At 45.0% G+C, this 13,212-nt stretch overlaps 1 protein-coding gene across 1 annotated transcript in view; it reads right to left on the minus strand.

Annotated features, from left to right (window-relative positions):
- Positions 1 to 3,131: 3,131 nt before the first annotated feature.
- YEATS2 (YEATS domain containing 2) overlaps positions 3,132 to 13,212 on the minus strand; it is a gene marked incomplete at both ends in the record, with an annotated part of 41,276 nt that continues 31,195 nt past the window's right edge. Inside the window, 10 exons of the mRNA XM_079539897.1 lie at positions 3,132 to 3,240; positions 4,035 to 4,108; positions 5,469 to 5,543; positions 6,689 to 6,915; positions 8,021 to 8,222; positions 9,126 to 9,205; positions 9,961 to 10,034; positions 10,960 to 11,071; positions 12,055 to 12,153; positions 12,387 to 12,518. Coding sequence (XP_079396023.1) covers positions 3,132 to 3,240; positions 4,035 to 4,108; positions 5,469 to 5,543; positions 6,689 to 6,915; positions 8,021 to 8,222; positions 9,126 to 9,205; positions 9,961 to 10,034; positions 10,960 to 11,071; positions 12,055 to 12,153; positions 12,387 to 12,518 — 1,184 coding nt within the window. The remainder of the gene's footprint in view (positions 3,241 to 4,034; positions 4,109 to 5,468; positions 5,544 to 6,688; positions 6,916 to 8,020; positions 8,223 to 9,125; positions 9,206 to 9,960; positions 10,035 to 10,959; positions 11,072 to 12,054; positions 12,154 to 12,386; positions 12,519 to 13,212) is intronic.

Raw genomic sequence — 13,212 nt, forward strand, 5'->3', positions numbered from 1 at the left:
AAAGGACTTCATCTCCTTAGGCAGATGGCCCAGTGTCTCCCAGGCTCACGTTCCAGCTCAGCCCGATGCTTCCAGGCCCTTGCTAACAGGGAAGGAGCAGAGCAGGACACAGATATGCCCACGGATTGGAGCCAGCTGGCAGCTGTTGGCAGAGGCCCTTCCTGCCAGAAGGGATGGCTAATAAGGGAGCACAGGGAAAGCAGGAGAAGTGTGTGCCAGTGGGTAGAGCTCATCATCATCACCACATTTCCACCACCTTCAAAAAGCTGCCCTTTTGCTGCAGATATGCTTATGAACATGAGGGCAGGGCATTACAAAACCCCTTATTCTGTGGGCCTGGAGCAACCTAGTTGGAGTGACAGGTGGCAGTCAGACAAACCCATCACAGCTAATAAAAGAATTTATTGTAAACATATGTATCTTACACAATTATACAGTATAATACAGGTAACATGAAGGATTCAAACACTCAGCATTACAGAGGGGCCAATTTGTAGAGAGGTCTCTCACCTGTGCCCCCATCCCCAGCCATTTGCACAGGCACTTCTTGCTGACAAGATTTTCCTCCCACCGCTTTCCAAAAGACATACTGCAAACATCTCCTACATCCAAAGCACTACGACAAATGTGTTATCTTCTAACAGATTTTATTTCTCTTCAGCAAATGCTATCTATTATTAATGCAGCAGAATAGCCCGTGGTTGCTCCGAAACGCCTCAGCAGCAATCTGCGGCAGCAGCACTCTGCTGCAGGGCTGCCCCACGCCTCCCACACTGATGCTGTTCTTTGCAGAACAGCAGGACATGGGCGAGGACACCACCATTTGCAAACAGATGCCCACACTGATGCTTCTCAAGCACTGCTCTGGGCACTGAAATCTCAGAGCAAAGCCCACAGGAGCCGGGGGCTGGGAACGCGTGCATCATTGCAGCAGATCTTAGCATGGCTGCATTTGCCCAAAGGCTGTTTCCTACACACCCCATCACAGCAATAGTGACAGATAGCTCCAAAACACCCTTTTGTAAAACTTGTATCCAAGGAGGCTGGGCGCAGCACGGACTTGGAGCTCACATCCTACAAACAGCACAGGGCCAGCAGCCCCAGCTCCCTGCACCTCCCCCTGCGCAGCTCAGATATAATCACCACCGCTCAGCCCCTTCACACTGATCCCTGCAAAAAGCCAACATCAGGGCTAAGCTGTGCACTTCCTGTGCTGGGCTCACCCCAACAAGCCAGGATTGTCCTCTGAATCCAGAGCATCCAAAAATAGCATTTCCAGGGGAACCCAAATCCTTCTTTGAACGCTCCTTGGATTTCATCCATCAGTTTCCTAGATCCAAGGGCCAGGCTCTGCCATTTGTATTCAAGCAGACTCGACTGCCCCACCAGCTCTCAATGAACTAGGAAGGGGCCTGTCTGCAGACCTTGGCTTTATCCAGGTTGGAGAAAACACGCAGCATCTCATCTGAGGTACACAGCACCTTCTGCAGATCGAGAACTGCACCCAGCCGTCAGCTCTCCTTGGCAGCCTGAGATCACCACCCATCTTCCACAGTCCCTGCACACAGCTGGCATTACCACATCTTCTAGCCCCAAAAAAGCACCAAAAGGTAAGATCTTGAAGATTTACGTTCTCACTCCAGGCCAGGAAAGATAACTGCAGTTTAATGTTTATAAAAGGCTTTGTGCTGTCAAAGCACAGCACCAACAGGAGCGAGAGGCCTCAGTACATCCCTGTGAGGTAGGTTATCCTGCTCCCCATGCTCAGAGATGGGGAAACTGAGGCACGGAGTGATTAAATCAAAGGCCATGCAGCAGACCAGTGACCCAGCTGAGATCAGAGCACTGGAGACTCGGGCTGCTCGACCCATGCTCCACCCACCTGACAGTGCTGCCTCACGCATCTGAGAGCATGATGGTCCAACAGGAGTCCCACCAACTTGCAATGGATTACTCACATATGAGCAAGCACCCTGGTGCTGGACACAGGGGCAGTGGGGGAGAGCAGTCTGGGTGTTGTCATCAAAGCTTCCTTGAGAAAGGTGTCACAAGCCAGCCTACAGACACGTCTCCTGCAGCAGTGACATTCCTGAGACAGAAGTCCTAGCACAAGCAGCAGAACTTCCTTGCAGTTGGGCTATCAGAAGAGGTCCCCACAAGCAATAAGCCTCTGATTTCTTTGATCTCATCAGGCTTCTGTGAATTCAGAGCTTCAGTCCAAGTGACACCTGAGAATCTGGCTCTTAGTGAATGCTGTCAGAACAGCAAGGCTAAGCTGGGCACATGCCTTCCAAAATTCACAGCAGCCTGGGAAGGTCCTCGCTGGGCAAACAAAGGTTTCAGCCAGTCCAAGCCCACAGACACTGAATACTGTACACACTCTTCACCTTTCTCACGCAGAAGCAGCCATACCCATCTTACCAAGCCTGACCACGGTTCATTCATATTGACTGAGCACGTGCCAGTCCACCTTCCTCTCTGAGGTGACTGAGAACACTCAGATGGGAAACCTCCTCTGAAGAGGCCAGGTGTTACCTGCTTGGGTTGCACCCAGCTGAATAAGCAGACAAACAGCCCACCCAGCTGTATTCCAGTCACATGATGCTCAAGGAGGACTGGCAGAGCTTGGTGGGACCATCAGCCTTCTGCTCCCCCACCTTGACCCTAAGCAACCAACCCATCCACTTGCTCAACTGATCCACCTTTAAAAGCTGACCTGGAATTCTCTCACATTCCAAGTGACAGAGCAACTGCTCTACCCACTGCATGGGGAACCAACTGGCATGCAGTATGCATCAAAAAGCATAATTTCTTTTGTTAAAAAAAAAAAAAAAAAAATTAAATCACATCAGTACAGCTCTTATCAGAGACTGTGGAGCCTCTCATAGCTAGCAACTTGATGCAAACTGACAGTGTTTGTTCAGCCACTGAACATACACTTACCAAGTAAACACTGACATTTAACAACTTGATTTGGAACAGAGCATCACTTTGTTGCATTAAGGTGCATCTTTAATTGGAGGTAAAAGATAGTAGCCCAATGCTATAAAGTATACAAGTGTCCTACTGGATTTGTCATCCCAGCTTCGGCCATAAATTCACCTTTCCCGTAGCATCTTCTGTGCTCTGTTTCATTGCTCCTCATTTAGTATCTTCATGTGTTTGTTTGTGAGGAAGTCAAGAAAGGGAATATTACAGATGGCTTTGTGAATATTCATCACTGTGATCTCTCTTGGAGTCCTGCAGGGAATGCATCACAATTTTTTTGTAACACCAAGACATAAAGCAGCAAGTCACTAAGTTTACCAATGGGAAAGAAAAAAATGCAAATCAGAAACAGGATAAAAAAAAATCAGGTGCCAGAGGAACAGACCAAAACGAGGCATTAAAATCTCACAGCACAGAAGAACCGCTCCCAAGTGGCTGTGGGAAACATCTTGGGCACTGGCACAGCAAAATGAAGTGCCAATTTACATTTCATATATATATTGAAGCACATATTAATAAGTTTTGATATTCTATAGAGGTGATAGTTAAACTAAGCACTTTCTCACTGACCTAATTCTTCTAATTTCACGTTGCCAAACATGAATCAAATGCAATCCAATGGTTGCTATAAAAATCACTCAGTATCTGAGCCATAGAAGAGCGTATCCATGAAATACACTCTAGAGTGTTTTTCACCAAGATCAACAGTATCTGGGTTGTTAAAGTCCTAGCAGGCCACGGGAAAGTTCATGGTAACTCAACTGGATGAGGGACTGTCCTTCCATTACGGCTCAGCTAAAACAAGTTATCTGCCTCTGAGCGGGGCAATACCAGAGAATCCTGCCCCAGTTTTTAATGTCTACTCCTTTGCCACCATGGAACTTGATGACAGCCAAGCCCCTCCTAAGGCCTGCATCTTCCCAGAACACAGCTCACACACACGGTCCCACAGCATGGAAATCCCTCGCTCGCGTGGTCTGAGCCATACAAAATCTGACCCACTTCCTCACGCAGCTCCATGTTTAGTGCTGGCATAAGTGCTGTACCTGTTGTGAGGGGCTGTCTGGTAAGCCACTGCCAGTGCCTGCCGCAGAATGTCGCTCATCAGCTGTTCAGTGGCCTGTGACAAAAGGCGACATTTCAGGCAAAGAAGAAAGCAACGTGCTTTTTGCATCAGTATAACCAGACATCTAAAGATGTGGCTCGCTTCAGTTCTGCTTGACAGCCAGGTGGCTTTCATTAGCACAGCACTAAGGCTGGGTCTGTACTCAACAGAAAGCAGCCTATCGCCACACGCACTTCATGACTCGGCTGCCCAGCCTGGTTTCTCTGTGGACCCCCAGGGCACCTGAACACAGCAGGATGGAGCAAGGCCACATCTGCTCTGCATTCCAAAGGCCATTCACACACCACAGCTCCACACACGGATGGCAGATCTTCTCCTGGGACTTGGCATACTCTCATTAGCTCCTCCCTTTGCCCACCAGGTTTGCTTCAGGCACTTACACAGGAACCTCCCACCCTGGATGGCAGACACACAGCAACTGTATGCACTGCATGCTTGGCTCAGGCAACGTTAGTTGGGGCTACTGGCTTTTCTGAGCCTCTCTCAAGACCAAAGCAGAAGTTTCTGGGATTTTTCACACAGAAAAGCTGGAGTATAACCCAACAATTACACTGGAGCACTCTGATGGCTAAAGCTGTGTTTAAACCCAGATATATCCATAACTGACTTCAACTGTAGGAAGAGACAGCGCGAGTGGAAGTGTGCATACATACATACATACATACAAGGTAGCTCAGAATCAGTTAGCTTTTAGAAAACCAATCTGCTGATAAGCTACAGTCTGCATAAACATCAAAAGTCATCTTAGGCTTGAAATACAACGGAGCACTTCTCAAAATAATGTGCGTTAGCCTTCAGCCCAACCCTGAGAACTCTAACTCCAGAGACTGTTTCTCACCAAAACTTTGAACAGAATGTTTTTCTAAAATTGAGCATGACAGGCTTCTCATACAAGGGAGAATTGCTGCCGACTGCAGGCATTCAGTGGTCTCCCAGTAGAAACAACACAGGCAAAAAAAAAAAACTCAACAGTATTTAGGAAAAAACAGCTGATCCTCTTATAAAATAACCAAGTCTTAAATAATGCTGGCAGATTTTTCCCCTTACAGCTCTGAAAGGTAGGACGAATAAGGAGATACTTCCAAAGTTAAACAGAAGCCAGTATCTTACTGGAGGTCAGAATCTGCAAATCACTATCTTGTGTCCAAGTCAACAGATCAGTTAGGAATCTGGAAACACATACACAGAAATACACAATTCTCTTTGTCCAGCTAATATCTTTCTATACATGGCACACACGCTGACATCAGACTCTGCATCCCTTCTGCATATCTCTTTGGACAGTCCATTTTTCTTCCTACGCCGCTGGGTTAACACAGTCCTACAAAAATGTCATTGTGAAGTAACTTCTTACCTTTAAAATCATATCTTCTATTACTGACGCATAAACATTCCTTTGTACCTCAGCAGGCTGAAAGGAAATTCCTATCTGTGAGACAGAAGAAAAAAAGAGAGCACATGAAATAACACAACTCACATTTTGGTACAAAACAGATGACAACGATATAACAGAAGCAATCTATGATACAGGGTATTTAAAGCCCAAGCAAGCAGGCTCCCCACTGCTTTCCAGTAGTATCACCTCATTTAATTAAAAAAAAAAAAAAACAAAAAAAAGTAAGTCTGGAGAAAGTGAAGCTTGACCACTAGAGCAGCATGCAAAACTGCTTCTCAAACACAAGAAAAACAGAAGCAGATTTTTACATTTGCTGCAGGAAATCCACACAGAAAATCAGTTATACTTGGCACTTTTGGACTGCTAACGAACGTTCCACTTTAAAATTGTACATATATTCAGTCCATGTATTCATAAGCTTTCCCATACATAATTATGACAACTGTAACAGCTCTAAACAGTTCTGATGCACACTGTTATTTTGCCAGGAGTAGAGTTCCACCACTGAGCCTCACTGCCCAGCTGGGCTCCCAGCATGCCTGCACCCATGACACCTTTTTGCCTACATGATGGGCACTCTGCTAACCAAGGCTTTGTCCCTCGGTGTCAGCATCTGAGGTAGAGAGTTTTCTTTTTTCTCCACAGTTGCTGCAAGGAAACTCTCCCCATCTCCCAGCAGAGACCAATCCTTCCTACAAGCTACGTAAACCACCTTCCCCCTTTGCTTCCTGCTGTGAGATAAGGCCACCCTCTCCTTCTTTTGTTCTAATTTGAATGAGGGAAGCGGGGAGGAAAATTGAGCTGTAGAGAAGTTTGCTGTGATCTTTATGCACCCTTTCCTAGGAGCAGCAGGGGTTCAAGCCAAAAGATTTCACAAGGTGGGCCAGGAGGTATTCTATGCTAGTGCACCTATTCCCTCATTACCTCTTGCTCCCAGGCTCGCCTTTCCAGCACTAAGCCTTGCAGCATGGCTACTCTGAAGTGATCTCCCAACCAGCACGCTTCACTTCTGCCAGCACTGACCAGCAGTGTTGGAAGCCAGTCAGATTTAACAAAGCCTTCATAAAGGATCCAGAGGCCCCCCTACAGATGAATGCAAGCCAACTAAATAACAAATGCAGGGCCACAACTAGTTGAGCAGCAGTTCCTTATTAGCTTTAGGATTCACTTCTTATTACCTTCTCTGCTGTGTCTCTCACAAACTCTGATGCAGGCAAGGAAGCCAAATAGAACTTCATCTCCTCTTGTTTCTCCTCCTTTTCTTTTTTAATGTTTATCTTTAAAGGCTCACTAAAGTTGAGAACATCTACTTCCTCTTCATGCTCGGGTTCTTGTTTCAGAAACTGCTGCAGTTCCTCTAGTTTTCGGCACAGATCCTCACCACTGCTGTAAGATGAAGGGTATTCTGAAAAAGAAGCCATCGATTAGACAAATGATACATTACAGAAAGCTGCTTACAAACAGATGCACATGCAAAGTATGATAAGAAATTCTGGTGACTAAGAGTTATTTTTGTAATTCCTGTCAAACATACGGATGAACAAAAAGCAAACTGCCATTGAGAACTTTCTCATTATGCCCTCATTCCACTCTCGGTGCTCCCTCCCATCTGCCCCACATCAATCAAGGCTGCACTTCAAACAAGACAACCCCCAAAACATTCTCAAAGAAGCTTTCTGACAGCTGTCCTGATGTTCTCTGAGTAGGTTGAAGAACTGGACTTGTAGTGCTACGCGGTGCCTACACCTTTTTACACTGTGACAAGTACAGTCCTATATATGCATTTTTGTTTGAAGATAAGTTAGAAGACAGATTCCCAATGAAATTACAGAAGGTTAAGAACACCCAGCTTTGGGAAAGGGATTGCCTGCAGGTGAAACAATGAAGCTTTACTGAGGGAATGGCTGAAACTACAGACGTATGTTTAACTCACACTGCAATGGAGTTCTGAGATCGCAGAGCTGTAGAGCTGTAGCTATAGAGCTATACAGGCTGTAGTGGCACCATGTGAAGCTTCACACAGCCCAATTCACCGCACTTCTGGAGTCAGACTAACCCCCACTGTGCTTCACACTGCTGCTGTCAGACAGTCTTTTGTACCTGAAACTACTACACAGTTTGCACAGCAAGTCTTTGAACAGAGGCCGCTTGCCAATAATGCGCAAAAGATCACACTGCAGGTCTGGAATCATCTCTCAATGTTTTTCTGCACAATGGGCCTCAAAGGGCACCCAAAGCACAGTGAAACCCAGAAAAGGCTCTACAGAACATAAGGTTTGGTAGGGACAGCTACATTTACATACTTGCTTGCCATTTCAGCCTCCAACTTATGTTATCCAAAGTGAATTAAAAAAAGCCCAAAAAACACAAAATAAAAAACAAAAAATCAAACTCAAAGTAAGAAATCTCTTCTCCTGAAAAGGCAGCCTGTAGGTGAGCACAGCCATTCTTGAGGCAATTTAACCAGCAGTGCCTCTGGCAAAAGGAGTTCTCTGTGCCTGCATGCTCACCTGGCTCGCTGTCTATCTGTGTCAGCACATCTTCAATGGAGTCCTCGTCGTTCCGCAGGGTCTCGGGGTCAGGAGGAGTGTAGCCATGGCATCGACACCACTGCACCACATGCTTTGTCTTCAGGGGTGTAATGCTGTGAAATCTGGGATGCTTCTCTATGATTTCCTGCAGGATCTTTCTCACAGTCATTGCTCGTTGCCACTACGACAAACCAAGGGGAAACTTATACTAGCTGAAAGGTTTCAGGCTGGATTATGACCTACAACATGACTTTCTCGAAAGTAACGGTGACAAGGAAAGATCAAAAACAAATGCAAGAGACTGTCCTAATCTTTGCCAGTTCTGGGCAGGTCATTGAAACTCTTTCTCATCCAACCAAAACCCCAAGGAAGAGTGACATACATTTACGGGGGCCCAGACAAACTTGCCTTGACTTGAATTGCCTCCTCTCCTAAATAACATTTCAAGATGCATAATGAAAGCAATCCAATAGAGCAAACAACGCTTCCCAAAATTTTGGTTTAACTTTGTTTACTTATGTTTGTTACAGCAGATGGTCTTACCAGTCTTACCACCTTCCTTGTAAGTCCACAGCAAAAGCATAAAACTACTACAAAACAGGAGGAAACATAACCAGAATACAGACGGATCCAGATTAACTATTTACTGCTGTTGAACAATCTGTGACAAAGCATTTCAGTACCAGTACTCTCAAATTCTCTTCTGATGGAAAGCAGCCACAGTCTCACAAAAAGGTGGACAAATTACATTGTGGAGAACTCCCATGCCCGTAACATGCCATGAAGGAATGATGAGGATAAAGTAGCAACACAATAATTTTCACAAATTCTGTTTTTTTAAATATTTCAGAAACATCTAACTTTGAATTAACTGGAAGATGACCTTCAGAGTCCCTTCTGCCTGAGGAAGGCACTGAACAACTAACTGGAGCACTACCCAAAGATCAGTAAGGAGTGCAACCACCTCAAATGCAACAAACTGCTTCAGAGACAAGGACAGCCAGCAATATGGAAGGTTCTGTAATTCAGAAATCCCTCCCGTTTCACTAATGACTGCTTACAAAACAGCAGAGAAGAGGATTACCTCGGCTGCCCTCCTCTTCCCAATATTCCAGCTGTAATACTGTTCCACTGAACCAGCACAATAAGAGCTTACATCTTCACCTAGAAAACACAAAACCAAAAACAGAATTAGGTTTTAGAAGTTCAGTAAAATAAGTTCCACTTTTGATGCAGTTTAGTGGCAAGAAGGAGCATGACTCTGCTTTCAGGACCAAGGACTAGCTCACAAATGCTGCTCTGAGAACAGCACAGATGTGTGCAGCACACACAGTTCTCTGCATGTACAAACAGCATAATTCTTGGTCAGGATACACAGACATCTCTGGCTACGGGCTGGTAAGCTTCTTTTCCACTCCTCCCAAGATGTAACGATATAGACCTGTAAGCCTGTCTTATTGGTCAGACTCTGTTCCATTGGAAAATACACAGCTATCTATTTGCCAACAATTTACAATAAACACAAAACATCCAAAACATTTCATGGCAAACAGAAAGGGATGGGCTTCAAATCCCCTGTAATGAAAGCCACACTGCACTGCCTGCTTCTGCTTTGCTGACTGCACTCATCTTGAGAGGGTCTGCATACCTGGGGTCCAGGAACACTGGTCAAAGTGCATGAGTTACCAGGAAAGAAGGTGCTCCTCAGTTACGTATGTGAGGAAGAGGAATGCAGTTATAAGCATTGAATGTTTCAGTGTAAGCTACCACCTTTTGTTAAAACAAAGAAAAACCGTACAATAAATAAATTCCAGTGTTGAATTTTGAGCTATTGCCATACTTGAAAGTATTTCTGAAACCCTGGCAATAAAAAAAACCCTCTGAAAATAAAAAGCAAAGCCTTCTCATCCACCACTTACTTTTTTCAGCAATTAATGGAACCTTCTTCACTATGGCTGTTAAAAGCTGCTGGGTGTTCTCCAAGTATTCTATGCTGCAAGGAATAAAGAGAATCACAATGAAGAATACTGTTGGAAGTAATGAAACACATGCAAAATGTTCCAAAATCATTACAAGTCCGTGGCCCCAAGGCATTGAACAGTGCTAACGTGAGGGTAAACTTATGTTTGAAGAGGGTATTTTAAGCAGCCCTTCCTCTTTCTTAAGCATCCACACCTGCAGCTTCAATTGTCAAGCTGAAGAAACTTAAGACAGCCTTTTTTGGGCAGGCTTGGAAGAAATCCCTGCATCTTGTAATATGCAACACCATTCTGAGGGATAAGCAGCAGTGATTAGTACAAGCTGTCGCAGGAGGAATGTGGGACAGTGCATGGGATGCTGCTTTGTACTGAAAGACCACTCAGGAGTTCTTCCACAAATACGGCACTGGATTTCACCAGTGAAACAAAATACTCCTATTATATTTATCTAATTCCAATTCTGAACCTGAAGCAACTGTCATACTGGGTAATTACAGAAATGTGGGACCTTATCAACACTAGAGCAGCAAGCAGAGAGACTGTGCTACTTATTTCAGCTGCTCCCTTGTTAATCTGCATTTTACCGGGCACAGTTTGACCTCAGTAAGAACACAGAACAGCAATGGGAATTGTATAAGCAGGGGATGATAAAGGAGGTTTTAGCAGCTTGAGATTTAGCAAACCCCAAATGAACGGCAAATCTTTAATTGTATTTTTTTCCCTTTCCAGAAGCCCTGAATACAAATCCACTAACAAAGAAATTATTTCAACTCTCTGAAACAAATGCTGGCCAACAGGATTAGTACCGACACAACAGCACACGTGGCAGAAGATTTCATGTCTGTGTCAAGCTCCTAACAATGCTGCACAAATTCCTAGGGACACCTCCATCTCCCCTGGAATTGCTAGGATCAGAAATCCATGCAGACAAACAATTACTTGATAACGTAGTTCCCGAGTTCTGAATTCTCTTCTGTTTTCACTGCTGCTTGCCCTTCCTGAGTACCCACAGAAGTGCAGTTCTGTCCCGTTGAATCAGGCTCCATCTTAACTTCAAAGAAACAGAACACGTTTCAGAAGACAAAAGCAGCCATCACCTGAACCAGTGTGTTGAGCAAGACTCAATAATACTAGATGTCTTACATTAAGTAACATCACCTCATTTCTTGTTTGCATTCTACTTGCTACACATGAAGAATATACACCCTTCAGCTGTGCTAACAGAAAACCACCACAGCAGGACCAGCTCCCCCTCCAAATCTCAACGTTTTCTTATCTCATCCCTTTCAGAATACAAGTAAGTGCACAATAAGTGACTGATGTTTTGCACACGACTGCCTGAATGAACTGCTTACAGATGTATGCCTGTCTTCTGGTAAGCAAACAGCTGACAGAAACCTACTAATGATTATAGCAAGAAGTGGCACCAGCGAATTTTCTCACATCTACAACAGAACTCAGGAGCAGCAGGAGAGAGATGTTCAGCTCAGAACAGCCAGACAGCCTGGTATTCACCTGGGATGGGACAGACACACAACAGTTCTGCAATAAGAGGACTTTCAGCTCTGGCAATGCATGATCCTGGAACGTTCTGCAGGTGTGTGGACGTGGATGTGACTGCCCACTCAGCCTAATGCATTGGCACGGGGCAGAAATAGCACTGCTGTTTACATTCTCCAGTGAGTTTGAGCACAGTCACCATCACAGTCACTGCTGTCCTCAGAATAAAGTACGTGTTTGCTCAGTGCATTTCTGCAGCGATGGAATGAAAGAATGGATGTTTACTGCACTCACAGTAGCCTTACAGAACATCATCTTTCCTCCCTGTATTTGCCTACGCTATGGGTTTTGTCAAGGAGGAAGAAACTGTTAATTTCCCAGCCCCCAGATGCCGTTTAACACTTCATTTAAACCCTGCTAGCAACAGAAAAACAAGAAACCCCAGTCACAGGGTCTGCTTTCAGAGCCAGGCCACCCGCACAAAGCAGCAGTGAATATTTCCACTGCTTATCTTACTGAGAAACTCTGTGTTACCTTTAGTGATGGATGCCACAGAGGGACTAGAGACAGCCGTACTTGCTGATGTGACAGCTGTCACAGCTGAAACTTTGCTGGTAGAAAGTGACTGTATCACTGGAGAGGAACAGGAAACAGTTAGGACAATAAAGGAAGAAAAAAGGAAGCTTTGACAAAAAACCATATTGAGAATCAACAAAATATTTGCAATGCAAATTTTAGGGATGAGCCTCCTTGCTACGTTTTCTTCTATCTGTAACCTTGGACCACTTTGGCCAACAGTGACCAAGAGCTACTCTGTGTCAAAGGGGATTTTCAAACACCATCTGTCATCCTCCTCTGCCCTTTACCTTTGTTCATAGGCATGAGTATTGTCTGAACACCTCCAGAAGCTGTGTTAACACCGAGCTGTTTAAGCTGGCTGGGAACTGTCAGAACAGCCTGCTGTGGACTAGACTGATTTGAGTGGATTTTTAGCAACCCTGTAAGAAGAATGGAAGACAAAATGTTAAATAAAACACACCATTTTGTTTATCTCCAGTTATTTCTCTCCCTTCCTGCCTGAACTAGGATGGCCCTCAATTAATAAGCCACAGTTCAGTGAACTGTCTGTCTGACAAATTTCTGCTGACATGGATGACTGCTGAAGTGCTGGGTTGCCTTATATGCTGCACAGCACCAATATTTGTGAGGGCAGTTTCCTCATTACTGAATGAATCTTAAACAAATGCTGATGTAACACAAACTTTCTGAACGAAGCAGGCTCAGCACAGAGCTGAACACTCTTATCAGAGCAAGACAAAATTAGTTAGAGCATGACTTGCAGCTCTCCTCTCCTTTCCTTGTGCTCAAGTGTTTGGTGAGCCAGCGACCAACAGCTCTGCTGCACTCAGCCCCTTGCTGTGCATTGCCAGTGCCACACACACCTCTGCAGTTCATCTGCAGTTAGTGGAGCACAATCAACCAGACTTCCATGAAATGATGAACCCAAGCCTGTGAGGGCCTGATGAAGAACATACCTGAACTAAGTGACCCATGTCTTTGCTATGGGCACTGAACACATCTATCTGTACGGATGGCTGATCGAGCTATGAAGCGTATCAAGGGGAGGAGTGAATAAAGCACTGATTTTAGCCAGGGCTAAAACAACAAGCAGGACATTCTGGTATCACCAGC

This window comes from Tetrao urogallus (assembly GCF_951394365.1).
Source record: "Tetrao urogallus genome assembly, chromosome: 9".
Classification (NCBI taxonomy): domain Eukaryota; kingdom Metazoa; phylum Chordata; class Aves; order Galliformes; family Phasianidae; genus Tetrao; species Tetrao urogallus.